This window comes from Phyllobates terribilis, unplaced genomic scaffold, assembly GCF_046119375.1.
Source record: "Phyllobates terribilis strain yellow unplaced genomic scaffold, ASM4611937v1 Scaffold_5__5_contigs__length_657084704, whole genome shotgun sequence".
NCBI lineage: Eukaryota > Metazoa > Chordata > Amphibia > Anura > Dendrobatidae > Phyllobates > Phyllobates terribilis.
Window position 1 is genome coordinate 487,952,115 of NW_027362765.1, and position 24,560 is coordinate 487,976,674.

The following is a 24,560-nucleotide window of genomic DNA, read 5'->3' on the forward strand; positions in this document are numbered from 1 at the left end:
TGGATTGTCTGATGATGAATCTCTTTGTCACATGTCCCCAATTCAGTAGTTGGAAGTGAAATGCTACTCCGGTCAGCCACTGCTGCGCTGACGCCCCTGATATGCCCCTCATCATTAGCTGATGGAGAAATTCTATGGTGACTTGTAATCTGGCTTGTTCACATTCGTCAACCCGTCTGCCTGCTACTAGTTGTGTCCACTGTTCCCATGCCTTACCGTATGCTTGCCACATCGACGGGGCAACTGACGTTTTGATTAATGGCATCAACTATTCTCCACAAGATCCCATAGGGAGGCTGGGCAACTGTTGCCTGATGGGTGGGCGTTGGGGAGGAGCTCTGTGAAAATCTGCCAATTGAATTGTGATAAAGCGTTAGCAGCAGCGTTAGACCCCTCAGCATCGTGGCTAGCGCGGACCCATACATTGAGTTTTAGGCACAGGAATGCTATCCGGCGTAGTAGGCCTAGCACTGGGAGAGACGATGATGCCATATTATTAATGAAGTGCGCTAGGCTGGTGTTTTTTGTTTTGAAGCGTATATTTTTGCTAGCCGAGCGCGCCCCCCATATTTCTATTGCTACCACTATTGGAAACAATTCCAGGACTGTCTGTTTTTTTTGTCAGCACTTGTTCTGCCCAATACGGAGGCCATAAGCTTGTGCACCATTGGTTATTTAGTATCGCTGCATATCCGCCTGATTCTGCCGCCCCGGTGAATAATCTTAGTTGAATGTTGGACTGTTCTACTGACATAAATAACGTGTGACCGTTGAATGATTATAAGAAGGTTTTCCACACCTCTAAGTCCGCCCGTAGCTGCCTGCTGATTCTGATTGTATGACTCGATTTAGATGCCCCTTTTGTTGCGGGCGATAAATGAAGAGAAAAAACCCTTCCGACTGGCATCACCCGGCTCGCAAACACGAGGAGACCTAGTAATAATTGCATCTACTGAAGTGTTACTTTCCATACTGCGCAAAAAACCTAGATCAGGTGTAATGTTTTGGTATTTTTTCCCATGGGAGGCGGAACAACCTTGCTGTGGTGTCGATTTCGATGCCTAAGAACGATTTTTTTTAGTTGTGGGGCCTATGTTTTTGGTTGGGCATAATGGGACTCCAAACCGACGAGAGATGTTTGTGAATTCGTTGAGTAAGGGGCAGCGAAAGTGGATGACCAATCGCCACATGGCAGAAAAAGAAAGGAAAAAATCAGCTCACCCACCTAGAAGATCAACAGCACGGAGCCAGGAGTGCTACCAGACGAACATGAGGAACCAGGAAGATCCAGCTGAACAAATCTTCTAAAATCCACTTTTTATTGGGTCATACAAAAAATATTTTAAAAGTCCACCTTGGAGAAAAACACCAAACGCGTTTCGAACTAAAGGTTCTTAATCATTGCATAGCAAAAAAACAGCAAGGAAGTGGTATTTATACTGTATGTCATGTCCTGCTATGCACCTGTTCAAGGCTAAGTTAATCAGAAATTTAAACACACATACCATGTTAAAATCGTATAGCATAGAAACAATGCATATAAATGTAAATAATCCAAAAGAAAAGAAGAAAAAAGGAACATATATATAATAATAATCTATAAATGATCATTCATAATGATACATCAAATCATGTCTGATGTTTAAACCCGCTGGTACACGTGTATTTAAAGTATAAATCCACCAACTTTCTCTATTAAGGCGTTTTCTCCTATAATCATCCACCAAATCTCCACCAATCGCCACGGCCCACGGAGGGGCCACCACAGTCAGTGAATCCTTCCTTTTTTAGTATAGAGTCTACCAATACTTTGGATGTATTAGCCCAGCTGCGAAGCAAGCTGCACCGCCAGTGTATCCAATAATAATTTTTAACTGCATCTAGCCTAGGCAGACAGTGGGGACCCACAACCAAACCCAGACGCTCTGCATCTAACCCAGCCAATCATTTGATAGTATTGCTAGTAGCAGAGTCGCATGGGCTCTAAACCTTGCATAGCCTGTGCATTTTTTCAGATTGATAAGGATGACCCAACTCGTGTTATCTGTAACATTTGTCACCAAAAGCTAAGTAGAGGCCAAAAAATCCATAGTTTGAGTACTTCATGCATGAACCGTCACATGGATATAAAGCATAAGTTGCAGTGCGAAGCTCACTGTGCTACAATGCGGCCTAGTGGACAACCACCATATGCCCCACCTGTGTCATTCTGGGGAGACTAAAAGCTTGAGGATTTTGGAAAATGACCTCATCAACCATTTTAAGCAACTCTGGGACAATTGATGCCATTTAAGTGGTGTCTGTGCCACAATTTTGGGAAAAAATGGAGACTCTTTTTGGAGTCCCCTTGCTGTGTTTTACATGACGTTGCCATCGTCAATTCCAGGTGGGTCGGGTCTCTCCCCCCCCCCCTTTTAACTGTAAGAAACTACATACACTATGGCTTGGGGTAACACAGATGGTTGAGTCTGAAGAGCTGTTTACTCATACTATAGCCTGGGAATCAGAAGTCTACTCCAAAGCTTCAGTGTCTGCTAGTCAGCGGAGTAGCCACCGCCTGTAGATCTAATTAATTTTTTTTTATTTTTGTGTTGGAAAAAGTACAAGAAAATACAATATACATAGTAAAAGGGGTAGTATAACTATAAATCTATGCATAACGACAGTACATTGGGGGGTACAGGGAGGGTTTTCCATCAATATCCAGATCAAGCATGTATTTTTCCATATGAAAGATAGAGAGAGTAGGAGTGGACCACGGCAGACCTCCAATCAATAGAGTGCGATTATGATCATTGTTGTGCCGACATCACGGATAACTTTAGTTGGTGGCTAGATGGTAGGTGTCAGAGTTTTGCAAATCAATCCAATCCCTCCAAATCACACAGTATCTATTAACATCAGCCGGTGAGATGGCAATCAGATGCTCCATCCTATTAAGGAGGGAGATCTCCGCAAACCATTCCTCCACAGTGGGTGGGTCTCTGCTTTTCCAGTGTCGTGGAATGACATTCTTAGCCGCATGTATTAGGTAGCCTATTGATGACCTTTTATAGCTACGTTTACTTATTGGTAACATTGATAAAAGGAGGGCTTCTGGCATATTAGGGATAGTCAAACCAGTTATTTTCTCAATCATGGGAACCACCTTTGCCCAAAATGCATTTATTATAGGGCATGCCCACCATATGTGTGACATTGTCCCTTCCCCCTCCCCACATCTCCAACATCTATCTGAGACCACTGGATACCATCTATGAAGGACTGCTGGTACCCTGTACCATCTAGAGATAATTTTGAAGGAGGTTTCCTGAGCTTTGGACCCTATTGAGGTTTTATGTGTTAGGAAGAAACATTTATCCCATTGTGAGTCAGAGAAGGACTTCCCCAGTTCCCTTTCCCATGCACCGCAGAATCCTGGCCTATTGTCAGTTACCTGGGCAATGATGAGATTATACAGTAGGGAGATGGAGTGTGTAGGGGGTGACAATGATAGGCTCAATTTTTCAAAGTTTGTGAGATCTCTATGAAGATGTGTGCGCTTCTTCACAGTTGAATAGAAGTGTTGTAACTGGCTATATTCAAAATTAGCCTTCGGGGAAGTGGCTCTTCCCTGTAACAAGTCATTGAGGGGGAGCAGCGAAGTATTGGAGATGACATGAGAAAATAATATCGGATGGGATTTATTTGAACTGAGAAATCTATTTGTAGATAGTCCTGGTGGGAAATCTGGATTATCTGAAATCGGGAGCAAGGGGCCCTGGGGGTCGATTGAGGTTAGGTTTTTTTTTTTGGGATCTCAAAGCCAAAGCAGTGGCATAAGTACTATATGACATGAGTCCAAGAGAGGGGACAATTAAATGGGCGCACCATGGGAGAGTGGTAAGAGCTTTAGGACAAATGGATTGAGCTATTTTGACCCACAATTTCCCCTCCGAATGATGGAAGAAGTCCAGGATTCTAGCGTGTACTGCTGCCATGTAATACCTTCTACAATCTGGAAGGCTAAGGCCCCCCTTTTGTTTGTGTCTGATCAGAACGTCCCCCCGAATGCGTGGACGCCCACTTGCCCAGATAAATCTGCAAAAGCTACTGCGTAGTCTTTTCCAAAAATTTGAGGGAATTACCACGGGAATGGTTTGGAAGAGGTATAAGAGTTTAGGTAGGACGTTCATTTTTAGTATACTTATTCTGCCGAACCAGGAAAAATCCTTCACCGGCCAAGAAGTAAGATCTCTATGGAGTTGTTCAATAAAGGGCCCAAAATTAAGATAAAATAGATGGGAGAGGTCTCTATGAATACGAATTCATAAGTATTTGATACCCTGTGAGGGCCAGGCAAAGGGAAAGTTGGACTGGATGGAATCCTGTATGGATTTGGGGAGGGAGACATCGAGGGCCTCAGACTTCGCTGCATTGATTTTAAAATTTTACCATGTACCAAAGTGATCTATTTCAGCCATAACAGCAGTGATGGATATATGTGGTTGAGTGATATATACTAGGACATCATCAGCAAATGCAGAGCACTTGTACTCGGTGCCTCCCACCTCAATCCCCCTAATATTGGGGTTATCGTGAATTGATGAGAGCAGGTGCTCCATCATTAGGATGAGAGGGGACAGAGGACATCCCTGCCTTGTCCCATTGGTGATTATGAAAGGTGATGATAATGTTCCATTTATCTTCAGCCTAGCTGACGGATTGCGATACAGGGCCATGATTTTGGCTATAAAAGGGTCCCCTACCCAAAGCTTTTTAAGAGAATAATATTTGGAGTGCCAGGAAACACTATGGAATGCTTTCTCTGCATCCAACGAGAGTATCTAATTACAAATTTTTAACTGCATCTAGCCCAAGCAATACTTTGGGCCTAGTAGCAGTGTCTGCTAGTCAGCGGATTAACCCAGCTGTTAAGCAAGCTACACCACCTGTAGTTTGGACACTTAATTTTTTCAAAGGAAATTGTTCGGGCCCCCGGGACACTCAGTGAAGAGCATCGGGGAGGCACCCCAAGGCACAGGGGCTGGGACTGGCGGTAGGACGCCTTGCGGTGGACCGCCAAGCTCGATCCTTATAAAAGCTTTTTATCTGCAGCAGCTTTAGTGGACGCTACTGGAGCTGGAATTACCGCGGCTGCTGGCATGAGACTTGTCCTCCAATAGATCCTTGTAAAAGGATTTAAAGTGTACTCATTCAAATTAGAGAGACAATTTAAATTAAAAAGATTAGACCTGCCTCCACCGCAGGGGGGCTCGCTCGACCCACCAGCGGACAGGCACCAGTATTGGGAGAGGGGGGCTGGCCGTCAGGGTCCAACGCAGCTCTGGCACAAACCCGGCTGTTATGTTCTGCTACCAGAGCTAAGGAAAGAGAGGAGATCTGTCCCTACGATAGAACTCAGCTAAATCCCTACGATGTAACAGGGAACCTGATCCTGCGATCAGACCTGCTAAAGTCCTAAGCTAGTCTGTACGGAGACCTATAGATGTGGGGAAGGAATCCCTACAAGTACTAAGGACTGGGAGGAATATGGGACACCTCCTAACAGAAATAGTAGCAGACAGACGAACAAACAAAATATATAGAACATAGAGGTCAGAAGACCAAGCAAACTAACATAGCAGAACACAGAGCACAGGCTAGCTAGAAAGTAGATATACAATGAAGTCCAGCAAAGCCAGAGCAGGATTAAATAGGCCAACAAGGTCATGTGACCAGCAAAGGAAAAAAAACCTAAGAGCAAGGTTCTAACAGTACCCCCCCTTCTAAGAGGATCCTCCGGATCCCCTAGGACCAGGCTTATCAGGAAATCTCCTGTGAAACGCTCTGATAAGTCTGGACGCGGAAACATCATCCGACCTCACCCAAGAGTTATCCTCGGGACCGAAACCTTTCCAGGCCACAAGATACTGCAAACTACCTCTATACCGTCTAGAGTTAAGGATGCGAGAAATTTCATATTCCCCATCCTCCACCACCGGAGGAACAGAGGCAGAGGCGTCACAATCCGATACAACAGCTTTTTTCAACAGAGAGACATGAAATACCGGATTAATTCTCCAGGAGGTAGGAACCTCCAACCTAACAGCAGATTGGTTGACAACCTGAAGCACCTTAAAGGGCCCTACAAACTTGGGACCCAATTTCTTTGAAGGAATCCTCAACTGCAGATTCCTAGAGGACAACCAAACCATGTCACCAACAGCGAACAAAACCTCCTGTCGTTTCCTATCAAAGTAGTCTTTAGATTTTCTGTTGGCCTCCTGAAGATTACCACGCACATCCGTCCAAACTCTCTCCAAATCACCGGAAAAATTCTCCTCCTCAGGCACGGCAGATCCCAACTTGGAGAACGACCCAAACGACGGAAATGAGTACAATATTTTTCCACATTACCTGATCCTTGTTTTAAACGTCTCAACTCAGTCTCAGCTGATGCGATACGGTCAGGATCATCATATAATAGTCCCAAAGCAGAAAAAAAACTATCCACTGATCTGAAGCATGTATCACTAGGTTGCAAAGAAAAGGCCCACTCCTGAGGCTCTTTGCGCAAAAGTGACATTATGAACCCTACGCGCTGGGATTCATCCCCAGAGGACTTAGGTCTCAAACGAAAATACAATAAGCAAGCATTTTTGAATGAAAAAAATTCTCGGTGTTCACCAAAAAATAAATCCGGCAAACATACCTTAGGCTCCAAGAAATGTGCTCCAGGACAGTTACTCACGTGCTGACGGGCGGAGCAGGATTAAATAGGCCAACAAGGTCATGTGACCAGCAAAGGAAAAAAAACCTAAGAGCAAGGTTCTAACACCGGCGACACGGAGGTCGCACGGGCAGGAACGGACTGGCCGTGTCGGCTTCGCACTTTTTTGGTTTTAGAAGGGCATGACATGCCTATATCTGTGTTTACTCCTCCACCTCTTTTATTTTCGCATGACTATATGTACTTGTCACTTTTCCATGTGTTAGTTGTGTCTTCTGAGCAGTTTGTCAGCTTTTGGACACCTTTGAAGTGTTTTCTATGTGTTTTCTATGTGTTTCTGTGTTTTTGTTTGCCTGCCATTGGTTTTAACGGTGTTCGAAGGTGTTCGACGAACAGTTCGACGAACATACGGGTGTTCGACGAACCGAACCGAACTCGAACACTACGGGGGTGGCTCAACACTAGTCTTAAATACTCAAATTATAGCATTGTTTTATTGTTTAGTATTGCACATATGACGCGCCCCTGGGCCTGTGTCGCGCTGCGTTGCGCACGCGGGAGCTTACCCGGAGCCGGATCTGTTGAGGGTTGTAGTCTCGTGGCGGTGACCCGGTCCGTGCCCAGGGAGTCAAACTGAGCGGCGATGTATCAGCGGTAGATGTTGGACGACTACTCCACCCGTTGAGTACAGCTAAGGAGCTGCTGCTGCAGGGCAGACCGCTGAGGCCGGTGGTAGGATTGTGCAGCGTGATAGTATAACCCCCAACGGGAGGGGTATGGCCTCAGGGCAGCCGACGTGGATGATGGGGGTAGCAGGAACCACTCGGAGACGGTACGGTGTAGTTCAGGGTCTTTACTGGTGACAAAGATAGACCCTCCCGGAGTACTGGCTAGCGAGTGGGGCCTGGTCAGTCCTTGAGCAGATGGGATCTCCCCTGGCCAGGTGGAGTTGTAGGCCTCCCAAACTAACTGTACTCTTCTGGCTACCTTGCTAGAGGCGGGTATAAGTAGCCCACGTCCCTCAGTGTACCGTGTGGTGCTCACCCGTATGGCCGGTGACTCGGGGCCTTCGGGTTTCTTGGCCAGAGGACCTGGAATCCCCTGCCTGACGGATTCTGCTGCTGGGTAGGAGTTAGTCCCCACAGCCTCGGACTCCGGATCCGGTAAGAAATCTTCTCAGTCAGGGCGAGCTCTGCAGCTGCCAGCCCCTGACTCCTTGTAACACTGCTCCCACAGAGCTCCTGATGTTCTGTTCCTATATTTGCTTCTTTTCTCTGTCTCTACTTCTTCTCTACTCACTAACCCTGCCTCAGCCCTAGGTTTATATAGGGGAAGTTCTTCCCCTCCCAGGACTGGGCAGGAGGTGTGGCATGCATAGGATTCCTGACCAAGAGACCTCCCACCTGCTCTCAGACGTAATATCTCTATCACTGTGGCAACCAGACCCCTGGGGTGTCACATTCCCCCCTAGTGAAATTTAGTACTCCGGGACTAAACATATTTTAGAAAAACATAACAAGATATAACAATAACAATACAATAAAGAAACACATAAAGGTGATCACGGCATGTCCGTAACCGGGTGCAGTCTTTGAAGAAAGCAAGGTGTCCATTTCACCAAAACAGGGAGACGTAACCAGGTAGGGGTCTGTCCTGCCCCGAGTCCTTAACAGTCTTTAGTCCGTCCTGGGTTACGCTCCAACTATGTACACAGGATTCCCGGTGAATCCACCAAAGACTCCTATAAACAACTAGAAACACATAATTATACACAAGCAACAAGAAAAACAGGTAACCACAAATAAAACAATTTATACACTTCAAATCCTCCAACGTGCGGGTAACTGGCCTCTAGTGGCCCTAGTGGACCTACGGAGCTGACTGTCTGGCCCTGAACTACAGGGTGTAGGAGCTGTTAAGGGTAAACTGGGCAGCGGTCTACGGGCCCTTTGGCTCACTAGGGATATGGCAGGCTCACTGCAAGCAGAGGGTTGATCCTCCTGGTCTGCTGGTGTGGGGTCTTCTGCCTCCTGGACCGGCTGTTCTTCCAGCTCTAGCTGTTGCTCCGTAGGTGCTTGGGATGCTGGTTGGAGGAAGGTGAGTACGGGTACCACAACTGCGCCATTGACTTGAGTCCAAGACCGAGGGAAGTCTCCGAGCACAGTACTAACCATATCTTCCCTTTCCTCTAAGGGTCGAGGGTCTTCTTGTTCCTCTTCAGGGTTCCGTAGCTGTTCGGGACACTTCTTCAGGTGATCCCGGGATACAATGGTTGTGGTTTCCCCTCCGTCTTTACTGATGGTACAGACCTTTGTGTTGTCGTGGCTTGAGGGCAGTACGGTGTACGGGTCCTTCTCCCACTGGTCGTCCAACTTGTGGAGCCGTCTTTTCCTTTTCAAGACCTGCTCTCCGGGCACCAGGGGAACAGCGGGAGCATACTGGTTGTAAGTTTTCTCTTGTCTCTCCCTAGCCTGACAGAGACTTCGCTCCACGCTCTCCTGTACTTTCCGGTACTGCTGCTGCCTCTCTGTGTCCCAGTCTGCTTCTGGTGAAGTGTCCTCGGGTGTCAGGACTCCCATTTCCAGGTCAACAGGTAACTTACCAGGTCTCGCCCTCATTAGGTAAGCCGGGGTACAGTTGGTGGAACCTACCGGGATGTGGTTGTATAGGTCCACCAGATCGGACAGCTTCTCAGGCCACAGACTGCGTTCTTCCAGGGGCAACGTTTTCAGAAGATCCATTACCACCTGGTTCATTTTCTCACAAAGTCCATTAGTTTGCGGATGATAGGGTGTCGTCCTTATCTTCCGGCAGCCATACAGATTGCAGAATTCCTGGAAGACCTCCGCTTCAAAGGCAGGTCCCTGGTCTGTCAACACTTGGTCCGGGTACCCGTGTGGACGGCAGAAATGCTGCTGGAAGGCTCTAGCTGCTGTTCGAGCTGTTAAGTCCTTGACGGGGACGACAACCAAGAACCGGGAGTAGTGATCCACGATGGTTAGTGCGTAGACGTAGCCACTTCTGCTTGGGGTCAGTTTTACATGATCCAAGGCTACCAGTTCCAACGGCTGCCGGGTGACGATGGACTGCAGGGGAGTCTTCTGGCTGGCACGGTCCTTCCTCCTCAGGTTGCACGGGCCACAGTCTCTGCACCACCTCTCGATGGTTCCCCTCATGCCTACCCAATGGAACCGCCCGCGCAGCAGGAACTCCAGCTTCTTCCATCCGAAATGCCCAGCTCCATCGTGGTATGCCTCCATCACCATGGCTGCGTCTCGTCGTGGCACCACTACTTGCCAGATTAGTTCATGCGTCCGGGAGTTAACCATCCTGCGGCACAACTTCCCCTTGTAAAGGAACAGTCTACTCTTTTCTGCCCACAGTTGCTTGGCTTCCTCCGGAGCGTCTGGGTCAAGGCGAGCCTCTGGCCGAGTCAGCATCTCCTTCACCAGCCGGACGGCAGGGTCACTGTCTTGCGTTTCCGCCCAGTTGTAGTGAGGTAAGGGGTTAAGCGTAGCGCCTTGCTTACTCCTTACCCGATGGGAATACTGGATAGTCCCATGACGGTGAAACGCGGGGAGTTCGACTTCTTCCAGTCCCTCTGGATCTTCTCCTACGTCCGGTAGGTTTGGCATCCTGGACAGGGCGTCCGCGTTGGTATTGGAGCGTCCTGCCCGGTATTTGATGGTGAACTCGTAGTTGGACAGGCGGGCCATCCATCTCTGCTCTAGGGCACCGAGTCTTGCCGTGTCCAGGTGTGTCAACGGGTTGTTATCCGTGTACACGACGAACCGGGAAGAAGCGAGGTAGTGCTTAAAGCGTTCGGTGACTGCCCACACCACTGCAAGGAACTCTAGCTTAAATGAGCTGTAATTCTCAGGGTTTCTTTCGGTGGGTCGCAGTTTTCGGCTGGCGTAAGCGATTACTCGCTCTTTCCCCTGCTGGATCTGGGACAGCACGGCTCCTAGCCCGATGTTACTTGCGTCGGTGTAGAGGATAAAGGGCTGGCTGTAATCCGGGTACGCCAGGATTTCATCCCCCGTGAGGGCCATCTTCAGCTGGCGGAAGGACTCTTCTTCCAACTTCTCCCATCTGAAGGGCGGCTTCTGGTTCTTGGCCTTCCGGGACTGGCCTATCAGGAGGTCCTGCATAGGAGCTGCCTTTTTGGTGAAACCGGGGATGAACCTGCGGTAGTAGCCTACCAACCCGAGGAACTGCCGCACTTCCTTTACACTGGAGGGACTTGGCCATTCCTTAATTGCGGTGATCTTATCAGGGTCGGGAGCCACTCCGTCAGCGCTCACCACGTGTCCCAGGTACTGCACCTTTGGTTTCAGGAGGTGACACTTGGAGGGTTTCACCTTTAGGCCGTAGCTTGCCAGAGCTTCGAACACTTCCGCCAGGTGTTTCAGGTGGTCCTCATAAGTCTTAGAATATACGATGACATCGTCCAGGTACAACAGGACCGTCTCGAAGTTTCTGTGGCCCAGACAGCACTCCATTAATCGTTGGAAGGTTCCTGGTGCGTTGCAGAGTCCGAACGGCATACAGGTAAACTCGCTAAGTCCCATCGGGGTGGTGAATGCGGTCTTCTCCCGGTCCGCCTCTGCTACAGGAACCTGCCAGTACCCACTAGTGAGATCCAAGGTAGAGAAGAAGTTAGCAGATCTTAAAGCAGCCAAAGACTCCTCTATCCTTGGTAAGGGGTACGCATCCTTGTGTGTGATACGGTTGATTTTCCGGTAATCTACACACATCCTCATGGTGTTGTCTTTCTTTTTGACTAAGACTAGTGGAGCTGCCCAGGGGCTACAGCTATCCCTGATCACCCCAGCCTCCTTCATGTCTCTAAGCATCCGCTTGGCGTGTTGGTAGTGTGCAGGGGGTACGGGTCGATACCTCTCTTTTATGGGAGGATGGTCTCCCGTGGGGATGTGGTGTTCTACCCCCTTGACTCGCCCAAAGTCTAACGGGTGTTTACTAAACACTCTCTCGTACTCTTGAACCACCCGATAGACTCCCTGTTTCTGGTGTGAGGGAGTGGAGTCAGTACCCAAATGTAGTTGCTGACACCAGTCCTCCATTGTTTTCTTAGAGCCGTTACCTTCCTCCGGGTGAGATGGAGGCAAGGGTTCCACAGATTGTATAGCATTTTGGTTAATGGTATATAATTTGGCTAGCGTGGCATACCGGGGCAGGTACACTTCCCTCTTCCCGATATTGATTATGCGAACGGGCACCCTCCCATGGCGTACATTAACCACCCCCCGTGCTGTCAAGATGGTGGGCCTACTGTCTGAGTAAACTGGTTCTACCATTGCCTGGTAATCTCTACCTCTCAGACCAATAGCTGCCCGGCACCAAATCATCATTTCACTTTTTGGGGGCATGGCAATAGGGAAAGGGTCACACATTCTCACGCTACCAATCTCACCGCCGGAGAGTTCCACCTGTTGCCGTCGCATCAGTGCCCGGATCTCTTTTTGGAGCACTCGCTGCTCGCCGGAGCTGGCGTTCTTGGCAACCTGCTGTAAAAGGAAAATCACCTCTGCAAGACAATTTTCAATTACATTAGTTCCTAGAGTTATCTTTGGGTGACTCTCGTGTTTGTCAATGTCTACAATGATCAGTCCCTGTGCTGCCAGTTCGACTCTACCGATTTTAATGGTCACCTCTTTAAATCCAATCTGTGGCACGGGCTGACCATTGCTGGCGATGATACTCAAGTCGTCGTCAGGGTAGCGGGTGATATCCGAGTCATTCCAGTACTGCTTGAAGAGCACGTACGGGATGGTGGTGACCTGTGACCCGGTGTCCAGTAGGGCACTCATAGGAATGCCATCCAGTACCACGGGTAAGACTGGACGTCCTCCCACATATTTGTCGCGCCAGTTCGATGGGCCTGGTGATCTTTTTCCTGGGGGTTGGCCCTCTACCCCAGGTTGTGCCAGTTTAAAGGACAGTACCTTGCCATATGTCCGGGTTGATTGCAGCGGCGGCAGATGGGTCGTCCGTCCTCGTTGTATCGGTCGCTGGGTCTCCCTCTGGCCGGTGGGGTCCTCCTTGGTCGACGCCACGGGATGTCCTCCGGTCCGGATGCCAGCTGGATCTTCCCTGGAGTGGAAACCTGTAAAGACTGCACAGTTCGGGTTAGCGCAGCAACACTTTTAGCTAGCTCTTGGACCTGATGGTGCAGGTCTGGAGCCGGGTCATTGTTCAAAGCCTGCGCATCAGCTCCCACAGGCCCTGCCGACAAGGGTGCCGCCTCCTGGTGGTAAGTGGTAGTGGGGCGTCTGTGGGTCACAACGCCACCTGGTGCCGGTTCTCGGAGCACCCGGATGGCTCTGTCCTTGAACTGTGCAAATCCCAGATGAGGGTCCTGTAAGGCCATTGCCCGCAACTGGGTTCGGTGGGCATTGCAATATAAAACCTCTATAAATTGTTCAGTCAATAGCCTGTCCTCGTCTCCCACGCCGTCAGGGTCGGTCTGCTTAATGGCTCTCAGGGCCTCTTGTAGGTTCAGGGCATAGTCCCTTATACTCTCGTATGCTCGCTGCTTGCACCCGTAGAATCTAAGCTTGATCTCGGCTGAGGTGCGGGTATCAAAGGTGTCCCTCAGCCGGGTTAGTATCCCTGCGACAGTCCTCCCCCCAGGTGGCCAGGACTTTACCTCCCTTCGGGCTGCCCCAGTTAATTGGGCCACCAGGATGCTCACTTTCTCGTGATTGATGGTCAGAAGATAAATGTTGTTCATGGACCAAGCACTTTATAGATAATCTGTCATGATGTTGGTACCGTCAATTCAAGGTGGTTTGGCCCCCTGCCCCCAACTTAACTCTAACCCCCAAAACAACAGACGTCATGGCTTGGATGAAATTGGCCACAGTGGCCATTTATTAATAAAAAACCGTGTTAAGTAAATAAATATATATATATATATATATATATATATATATATATATATATATATATATATATATATATATACAGACGTATTACGGTCCTTGAAGCTAAGAAGGGTCTGGTGATCCCAATGACACAAGTCCACTTACTCCCAGCCGCGAACTTCAAGCTCGGGAACACCAAGAACCCCTTGAAACGGGGGGTTCAGAAACGGTTTGAGACCGTCACACCCAGGACTCGACATTCCATTTGCCGTGAGTCCCATAAATCACCAGACCCAAATACCACACATAACCGAGGGATCCATGTCCTGTGGACACTCCCATACCAATCTATAACCAACTTCAAGGACCCTAAGCACGCCACCATGAGAGTACTTGTCAACCTTAAGTACTTGAGACCCCCTTTCTCCTAAAAACATTGCCTGCTCAATGCCCTCCCGCAAGGCTGATGACCATACGTCAAATCCGACATCGTTCAAATGAACTCCGTCAGTCAGCCAAAAATCCACCAAGCCATTCTCCAAGTCAAAATGCCGAATTGACACCCCTCCGTTTTCGGAAACAAATTTAGAAACCGTCCTGTTCACCTTCCTCCCTGCTCTATTCAGCTTTTCTATCGACCTGGCGCTTCGCCAACTCTTGGGGGGAACAATCTCTGACCAGACCATTATCATCCCTGGAAAAGATGGACATAGCCGTGAAAAATCGTGCCTGATGTCTCTAATTAGCTCCCTACACGGCCGAATGCCTAAGTCATTGCCCCCCATGTGTAATAGTAGTATGTCCGGGGGCGATCCAAACGAAAAAACTTATTCACCTCCCGTAATACCTTACTCCACCACATCCCCCTAAAAGCCAGCGTTTAACGGCTTTGTCCCTTGGGAGACCGAGTTGCCTTCCATCTTGTCGCACGTCTGCCCACACCACACTCCAGTGGACGTAGGAGTGGCCCATTATCCAAACCAGTAGAGGGGAACCTAGGCAGAAGACAATATATGATTAGAACACATCAATACACATTTATCACAAATTGACCACCGCCTCCAGTCTCACGTACGATAAGAACCGCCTTGATTCCCACCTCCCTATGCGTTTTACGGTGTCCGCGTTCAGGCCGCAAGCCGCTGCTTCTGTAACGACCATTATCCAAAAGGAGTGGGGGGCAAAGCTGCACGGATCCAATCCCAACCTATTCAGGCACCTCCTAAAAATGCTGGTGAATTGGTACTGCGATAAGAATGCTCCGTCTTAGTGACACAACAGTGGCCCGCCCAAATTCCTCCTCAGCCCCCTGAAATGCTCAAAGGTTTTTAAAGGACACATCCCTGACACCCGCACTGCTCCCAACCATACCTTCTTCCCTCTCCCCAACTGATCAGTTTTCAATTGTCTTAGCCAAAATGAAACTCCTTTGTTTGTTGCCAACACGTCCCCTGTTAGTAACCCCCCTCCTTTTTTACTAGATGGAGCTAATAGCTCGCTAATCCTTAGTGCTCCAAAAAACGCCCAGGAAAAGGCTAACCGAAAGAGCGTAAACTCATACTCCGAGCTGCAGATACATTCCAGGAGCTCAAAAGACACCGGGCGCCGACCATCCCTCTGTGACCGTCCCCGACGTAACCCTTTAACTGCCTGCTTTACTAGGGGATTCTTGGTCAGATCCCTAACCCCCCTGGTCCTAAAGCGGAATCCCAGGGCAGCGATCAACCGATTTATCTTGGATACTGACCAATCCTCCTGAGCCCATTCACTTAACCATGGAAGCAGGAGCCTTACCTGGTCGTTTTCGGACAAGGCGTTACCTATACTCCCCTGCTGGCCCTCCCACAGCCCCCAAGCTGTTTGATAGGCCTTCCATGTGCTAAGAGATAGGGATGATTTAATTAGTGATTAGGCTACACAAATGCCAAGTTCCATAAGTGTTCCGGGCACTCGAGACCCTTCTCTGCCTCCAGGGCCAGCGACCGAAAACGATCCCATTGGAAATGAGAGAAGGTGTCAGCAATTGAATTCCTTTCACCTGGTATGTGCGAAGCTGTTATGCAGGCGTTTATTACTAAACACTCCAATACCAGTTGCCTTAACACCCTGATTACTGGTGGAGAAGATGCCGTCATATTGTTGACTGCCAGCACTACCCCCATGTTGTCACAGCGGAAACAAATCCGTTTGTTGCGAAATTGCTGACCTCACAGTGTAACCGCTACCATTATCTGGAAAATCTCCAGCAACGCTATGTTTTTTACTAGCCTTTCCCCCTTCCAACTCTCGGGCCATTCCCCCACACACCATTGGCCCCTGAAATAAGCGCCAAAACCTGTGCTAACCGCCGCATCCGTGTACAGATCTAAGTCCACATTGTCCTTCACCTCTTCCATCAATGAAAGCCCGTTATACCTTTCGAGGAAGGTGTCCCACATCGACAAGTCTTCCTTATGCTCTTCTGACAGTCTGATGTAATGATGAGGGGCCTTTACGCCTGCTGTCGCCCCTGCCAGTCTTCTGGATAAGACACGACCCATGGGCATTACCCTACATGCAAAATTAAGCTTGCCTAGCAGCGATTGTGTCTCCCTCAACATCATCTTTTTAGCCGCCTAGCCCTTGCCACTTCGGCTCTAACGCCACCACCTTCTCCTCTGGTAACCGGAGTTCCCATTTCTCTGAATCGATAACAATCCCCAGGAAACAAATAAGCAAGGACAGGCCTTCGGTTTTCCCAGGTGCCAGAGGGATGCCAAAGAGCTCAGCTACCCATTCCATGGCGTGCAATGTGGACTCACACCGTGGTGGGTCTTTTGGGCCGAAGCACAAAAAATCATCCAAATAATGAATGATTGGTGCCCCCCCAGACACGTCCCGGACGACCCATTCAAGGAAGCAACTAAACGCCTCAAACAGAGAGCAGGAAATGGAGCAGCCCATAGGCAGGCAGTGATCTCTGAAGTATGCTCCGTCCCAGAAACAACCCAGCAGCCGGACACTATCCGGGTGCACCGGCAATAACCTGAACGCCCCCTCAATGTCTGTCTTGGCCATCAGTGTACCTTTTCCTAATTTTCTGACCCATGCGACCGCTTTGTCAAAAGAGGTCTAAACTATGGAGCTTAATTCCGCCGCGATGCCATTGTTCACCGAACTACCCCTCGGATATGAGAGATGGTGGATTAATCTAAATTTATTGGGTTCCTTTTTGGGTACAACCCCCTGTAGGGACACCACTACATTTTTTAACGGTAACTTCTTGAATGGTCCTGTCATTCTGCTTAATGCCACCTCCTTTTTTAACTTTTCCGTGACTACTGTTGGATACTGCTAGGCCGATTTCAAGTTTCTATTGGTAAAGGGGACCTCGGTTGAGACGGAAGGGATCTTGTAACCCACCTGAAAGCCTGCCACCAGTAGTTGTATCCCTATCTGGGAATCTATTTAGAAAGGGAAGCATTTTTGCTAGTTTCACCGGCATCACTCCTTTGAGAATTGGCAGGAGTGCCCCCCCCCTTTCCTTTCTTGAAACATCTATCAGCTCCATGTGAGGAACCATTACAGAATGAGCAGGCATGCTTGTATCTACAGCCGACACTAAACTTACACTGGCCCTCATTAAATTGTCAGCATAATCCTGACCTCTGCCCGCCCACTTGCCCTGCCTGTCCATTATTTTTTCCCCTACTTCCGTGGCCGGGTGACCCCGCCCCGCCTGCACCTGGAAAGGACTGGCCGAACCTAGCCGGGCCCATTACCCTCAACCACAGGCCTATATCCTTCTGGTCCCATCTGATTGATGGTCTAACTGCCTTTCTTTGCCGAAATTGTTCGTCGTACCTAAGCCAAGTTTGCCCCCCGTATACTCTATACGCCTCTCATACAGCATCTAGGTAGCAAAACAGGGCCGAACACTTCTCCAATGCCTTCTCCCCTATGACACTTGCTAGGATAATGAAAGCTTGCAACCAATTGGTGAAGGTTTGTGGGATTAACCGCCACCTCTGTTTCTTCTCGTCCTCTTTTTTGTTATCGTCCCTCTTATTCTTGTCTAAATTAAACTTCTCTAATGGTAGGAGGGAAAATATTTCAACATACTTGTTGTTCCAAATCTGCTCTCTTACCTCTTTCTTTAAATGGGCACCCAAGGGGCCCTCGTAGCAGACGTATACTTCGGCCGCGTCCTATCATCCAGATGAACCGTGTCCCCTTTTTCTTTCATGGTCTGATCTGACACGGGAGCAGGGTCTGCTGCTGGTGCCTGCGAATCCCCTGCCTTACCCCCTCGCTCCTCCCGACTCTGCCTCCCAATGGGACCCAGGCTGACACAGGAGCCGGTTGTAGATTGTGAACTTCTTACGTGGCTACGCAATTTTTTAGAGCTATGAGCATGTTCTGGATACCCGCCACTTCTTGTGGGTATACGATTTCTGAGGTGGGCCCCGCTGGATTCCTTCCACCCGCCACTCGCTCTAACTCGCCCGCCCTCTGACTGTGCACTACACTCTGCGACATTAATATGGGGGGAAACGGACATGACATAGTGTAATTCTCACTGGGCCACATGGGCGGTGCCACCACACCGGCCAGAAATCCAGCATCCAGCCATCCGTCCTGGTCACCCGCTGATGGCTGTCCTGATGCTCCTGCTGTGATGAAGGCATTTCCCTCTGCGGTCGCAGGGTGGACACGGTGAAACTCCCGGGGGGGCCGAGGTGCAGGGCTGGCCTTGGGTAAGCCCGGGGGGGCTGAGTGAGGCTAGTGGGCAGAGGGGATGAAGAGGGGGCTACAAAAACTTGCATGAGACTGGCAGGCAGGGGGGACTGAGAGGGGGCTACAAAAGCCTGCGTGACACTGGCAGGCAAGGAAGATGGAGAGAAGGCTATAAAACTGAGCGTAACACCCAAAGGCAAGGGGTGAGGGAGGAGGCTACAAAATCCTGCGTGCGACTAGCAGACGGAGGGGGGGGGAGAGGGAGCTATGCCACCTTGCCCGCTGCCCGGTCCGACGCTGGCCACCATGTTCTGTTGGTCCTCCCAGGCTCTGGTTAATGGGCCAGGCCGCAGCTGCTTGAAGTTTTCCCTGCGGTCATGTGACTGCAGGTCCTCCTGGTCACGTGACCGCAGGTCCTGTTGCTCACACCGCCACTGGCTGTCCTCCTTCCGGCCCTGGAAGGCCCAGGCCACAACTGCCTTTGTTCTTCCTCACGGTCACGTGACCTTAGGTCCTCCTGGTCACGTGACCGCAAGTCCTGCCGCTCTTGCCGCCGCCGGCTATCCTCCGCTGCTGCTGTGCCGTAACGTCTCTCCTCATGGCCTGGTGTGCAAGGCTGCCCGGCCAGCATCTCACCGCCGCCGCCGGAGCGCTCCCGGCCGCAACAGTATCATCAGGCGCAGGCCCCGCCCACCCTGCAGGCAGAGGCCCGCTCACCGTTGTAGCCTCAGGCCACGCCAGCTGATTCCTCCTGGCGCGGACCCGGGCATGGGTTCCCTCGACGGCGCCTGGGTCTTGGGGCCCAGTTGGTGGACAGCCTTACTTGCGTCCTAGTGCGACAGGGGCGCCGCACTTGCGGGGACAGCGATCCTGGTCTGCAGCTGGTGATCCGGGCCACTTGCTCCTCCAGCCAGCCAGATGGGTGCTCCATGGCCGCCGTCCTTAGGGCCTCCAGCAGCAGTTCGACCAACATGATCAAGGTAAAGTGAACTTGTGTTGTGGCCTGAAAGTGGGGAAAGAGGCCAGACCCCTCCCATGGTGGCCTTATAAGCAGCCCCAACCTGTCCCCACCTCCTTGTACCTGTCCCCACCTATGCCACACCCCCGTCATGTCGGCTTCCGCCCCACTGTCTTAAGCCAGTGCTCCAGCCTTTTCTTTAAGATCAGACCCCCAAAGCCACCTGAAAAAGAAGTTATGTGCACATACCCTAAATGACCCTGAGAAGTTCTTTAAACTCTGATAAAGATGCAGTTTCTGTAGGATTCATGGCTCAAGCAATTATAACGAAATGTGCACACCATGCTGATGAACCCGATGACCTCACTTACGGCACCGCTTACTGCATGAGAACTTTCTCACGCAGCGAGTGGCACCATAAGTGAGGTCACCGGGGTTCATCAGCTTTGAACTCCGGTGAACTTTCTTATGGCAGCTCAGCGCTACACACTGCAGGAGCGATTACACTCCTGTCAGTGTGAGCCGGCTGTCATGGAGAATAGTCACATCAGTGACTGCTGATGTGCCTGCTCTCCAATTAATCCGGATCATCGTGGGACAGTAAAGGTTATCTTCACATCGCACAGGTGAGGGATATGGTTGTTTATTATTTTTGTTTTTTTTCACAGGGGAAATTGGCTTCAATGGATTAGGTGTTAAGGTTAGTATAACTGTGCTTTATTATTTTTTCTCTTTTACAGGTGACAAAGGCATCAGAGATTAGGTGTTAAGGTGAGTATACTGCTTTTTTATTTTTATTTAATTTTTTTATTTCTTTATTTGGAGCACAGGTTCCAGCTAATGAAGACTCCCATCAGCAGCGCCTGCACTCACTGCACGACAGCAGGCATAGGCTGATGAGTGTAGTACTCTCTTATCAGCCAACGCCTGTGATCAGCGGTAACTAAGCTTTTTACCGCTGGTCACGCTGTCATCTGGGAACCGCAGCGCTTTGACCGGCAGTAACGATCTTACCTCCTATCAGAGACGCCGGTGTTTCTCGCGCTGTCACACAGACGATGGTGTGGAAAACACCTGATATTTGGATGTTCCTGAAAAAGTCCGTGTTCGGGGTCCATGCCTGAACACTAGGTTTAGTGCCTGAACTTTACTGTTTGGGTTCGTCCATCACTAGTCATGATTCAAGTCAATGGGAAAGCTCAGAGATGCCTAGAAGATACCCGATGCCACTAAAATGCTGGAAAACAGTCAACAAAACCCCACTGTTGGTCTAAAACGTGAAAAAAGCGATCAGGAATTGACAGAAAAAAACGAAAGACATTTCTTGAAGCGATTTCCTCTTGAAAAACTGTAGATTTGTCTGCCTGAAAAAGACTGTGTGTGCACATACCCTACGAGATCTCTTCACTGTCAACCAAATATAACATCTTGTGTAACATAAATCTATTTAAAAGGGCATGAAATAAGGTAAAAAAAAGATTCCTTTATTATGGTTTGATATGCCGTGGGTTGGACAGGAATACAGATTCACACTTAACATCTCTAATAACTCTTCCACTTGAGAAAACTGACCTCATATTCTTCCCTCTGAATGTTGTCTTTATTCAGCTACGAATTACTCTCTTGAGAGCTCTTGAGGATATCAATGACACTTCTGTGAATACTTAGCATTTAAAGGAATATTGTCAGTAAGAAATACATTACAGTGCATAGGACTTCCTCAAAAATGCCACAGTTACTGGTATTATCTACGGACGACTTTCTGTAGTTTGTTAAAAATAAATGATAGTGATGTCCTACTTGTTGTAGACTTTAAATGTAGACTGTAAATTGTAGACTTCTTTTCTGCTTATAGTGGTTCAATTTTTCAGGCAAAGACCTCCCATACGTAACAACATTGGCTCTTGACATGCAGGTAGTGACATCTGTCCTATTGGTTCATTTGTGTCAGTGTAGTAATGTTTTAATGATTAGCAATATATGTGTAAGATTGCCATGTGCAGAGAGTAGAAGTAAGGAAGTGTTTGAAAAAACGTGTTGCCCTGTTCATATCTGTTCAGCGATTCAGTTTTGTTTCCCTCTAAGGTAGTACAGGAACGCGCTGTGTGCAGCATGGACGCTAGAGAGGTGTTCAAAAATTAAACCAGTTGTGTTCACCTAAGGTTATATAAAAAATAAAAGCTAACAATAAATAGCTGATCTATCTGATGGGCGCACCAGAGTACCTGAAGGTGGCTCTTCCATAGCGCTTTACAGAAATCATTATCACCGTTCCCATTGGAAATCACAATGTTAATTGCCTACCAGTATGTCTTTGGATTGGGGATGGAAATCGGAGAACCTGGGGGATACCCACGCAAACACACAAACTCATTGCAGATGTTGTCCTTGATGGGATATAAATCCAGGACCCCACCAATGCAAAGCCAAAGTACTAACCACTGAGCAACCATACAGTCTTGACTTCAAAGCTTTCTCAAAAGACAACTTATTGAGATCCAAGCACTTTTCATATTTACAAATAATAATCTATTTTGTGATCTCATTGACTAAATATTTGGTGACTCTATCACACCTGTTCTAGATGGATAGTGAACCCTTTAGGATCATTTTCCAAGGAACTCAAGACTGACAGTGATAAAATTAATAACATATTAATTACTTTGGCAAAGAAGAATTTTTTCTTTTATCTCATTGGTTAAGCAAGTTGAAGATGAAATGATCTCTAAAAGAGATAAAGTTAAAGATGACACAATTCCTTTGTATTTTAGGCAAAAAATATATATATTCATCTTTTACATTTTAAAAATTACAAAAAAGAAAATGTTCCAATGCAAAAGTTTGGGCACCCTTGGAAATTTGCGTGCTCCGATAACTTTGATCAAGGTTTCAGACCTTAATTAGCGAGTTATGGCTTGTTCGCGATCATTGTTAGGAAGGGCCAGGTGATGCAAATTTCCCAGCTTTATAAAAACCCAGCCTCTTCTAACCTTGTGCCAAAAACAGCAATCATGAGTTCTTCTAAGTAGCTGCCTAGCATACTGAAAATGAAAATGGTGGAGGTCCAGAAAGCAGGAGAAGGCTATAAGAAGATAGCAAAGTTTTTCAAGTTGCCCTTTTCTCAGTTCGAAATGTAATTTAGAAATAGCAGTTTACAGGAATAGTGGATGTCAAGATAAGGTCTGGAAGACCAAGCAAAATTTCAGTGAGAACTGCTCATAGGATTGCTAGAGAGGCAAATCAGAAGCCTCGCTTGACCGCAAAAGATCTTCAGAAAAATGGAGCGGACTCTGGAGTTGTGGTACATTATTATACTGTTCAGAAACATCTGCACAAATATGGCCTTCATGGAAGAGTCATCAGTAGTAAACCTCTCCTGCATCCTCACCATAAAATTCAGCATCAGAAGTATGCAAAAAAGAACATCTAAACAAGCCTGATGCATTTTGGAAACAAGTCCTGTGGACCGATGAGCTTAAAATAGAACTCTTTGCCACAATGATAAAAGGTATGTGTGGAGAAAAAAGGGCACAGAATTTCAGGAAAATAACATCTCACCAACCATTAAGCATGGGGGTGGATCAATCATGCCTTAGGGTTGTGTTGCAGCCAATGGCACAGGGAACATTGACGGGAAGAATGGATTCAATGAAATTTCATGAAATTCTTGATGCAAACATAATACACTACCTCAAAAGGCGCAAGCTGAAAGTTTTGCAATGGTCCTCACAGTCTCCTGATCTGAACATCATTGAAAATCTGTAGCTGGACCTCAAAATAGCAATGCATGCAAGACGACCCAAGAATCTTACAGAACAGGAAGAATTTTCCATTCCAAGGAAGAATGGATGAAAATTCCTCAAACAAGAATTGAAAGACTCTTGGCTAGCTACAAAAAGCATTTACAAGCTATGATGCTTGCAAAAGGGGGGGCTACTAGGTAGTACTAGGTACTAACCACGCAGGGTACCCAAACTTTTGCATTGGCACATTTTCCTTTTTAGAATTTTTAAAATGTAAAAGATGAAAATATATATATTTTTTCGCCTAAAATACAAAGGAAATGTGTCATCTTTAACTTTAGCCCTTTTAGAGATCATTTCATCTTCAACTTGCTTAACTGTTCACAATAACAGTAATTTTGACCAGGGGTGCCCAAACTTTTACAAGCCACTGTATGTGTGTTAATCATAAATTTGGTTATATACCATATACTTTTTTTTTTTTTTCGTACATTAGAACCTAAACCCGTGGTATTACTACAGCATGGCCTACTTGCGGATGCCAGTAACTGGATCACAAACTTTGAAAACAATAGTTTGGGCTTTATCCTAGCAGATGCCGGTTATGACGTATGGATGGGGAACAGTCGTGGTAATACCTGGTCTCGAAAGCACAAGTCTTTGTCCCCTTCGGACAGCAAATTCTGGGCTTTTAGGTATGCATATTTTAATAGTTTGATCAATCTATGGTAAAGCCAATGCATAATGGTGTCTAAGAAACTGGAATAAAATGTTTCACAATCACAAGTGTATAACAACATCCAAACATCATATACTGTATATATGTATTAGGCATAATCCTTGCACAGCCTACAGAAAACCTAACTGCATCAAATCCATTCAAAAATCCTCATAAACAGGATATCTGGAAATTTGTGAAAAGCAAATAATGTCCCTGATCGCTAACAAGCAGGTAGTTTCTACCTACCTTCCTGTTGTGCCCAGCGCCGTTCATCACCAGAACAGAGCGGTCACAGACCGCACCTGCCGGAGATTCAGCTGCCTCTGCTGACATCACATCGACAGAGTGGCAGCTTCCTTTGCGCCATGCTCTGTCGGCGTGGCGTGGCTTACGGCGTCATTCTGATTGATAGTCGTCTCCTCAGTTGGGCAGGAGGAATCCGACTGTCAATCAGAATTTTCTAATCAGACTTAGAAGTGCCGCCCCGTCAACAGAGCAGAATGGAAACAAAGCCACCGTTCTGTCGATGTGATATCAGCACAGGCAGCTAAATCACTGGCAGAAGTGATCTATGCCGGTGATGGACGGCGCTGGGCACAACAGACAGGTAGGTAGCAACTGCCTTCCTGTTAGTGCCTAGGCACTTTTTTTTCACAATGTCCCAGATATCCCCTTTAAAGAGGTCTTTCCACAAAACACATTTAGAATAGTCAGTCAGTATGTGATCAGTGGGGTCTTACCATCAGATCCACTAACAATCAGCAGAAAAAATGGTTGCAGAGCCTCAGTGAGTGCTGCAGCCCCTACAATATTTATCCAAACA

General features: G+C 48.0%; 1 protein-coding gene across 4 annotated transcripts in view; it reads left to right on the plus strand.

Annotated features, from left to right (window-relative positions):
• The window catches only part of LOC141273535 (lysosomal acid lipase/cholesteryl ester hydrolase-like), a 160,590-nt gene that overhangs the window by 85,959 nt on the left and 50,071 nt on the right, over positions 1-24,560 (plus strand). For all 4 annotated transcript variants that reach the window (XM_073685520.1, XM_073685518.1, XM_073685517.1 and 1 more), the window contains one exon: positions 23,513-23,711. In XM_073685520.1, coding sequence (XP_073541621.1) covers positions 23,513-23,711 — 199 coding nt within the window. The remainder of the gene's footprint in view (positions 1-23,512; positions 23,712-24,560) is intronic.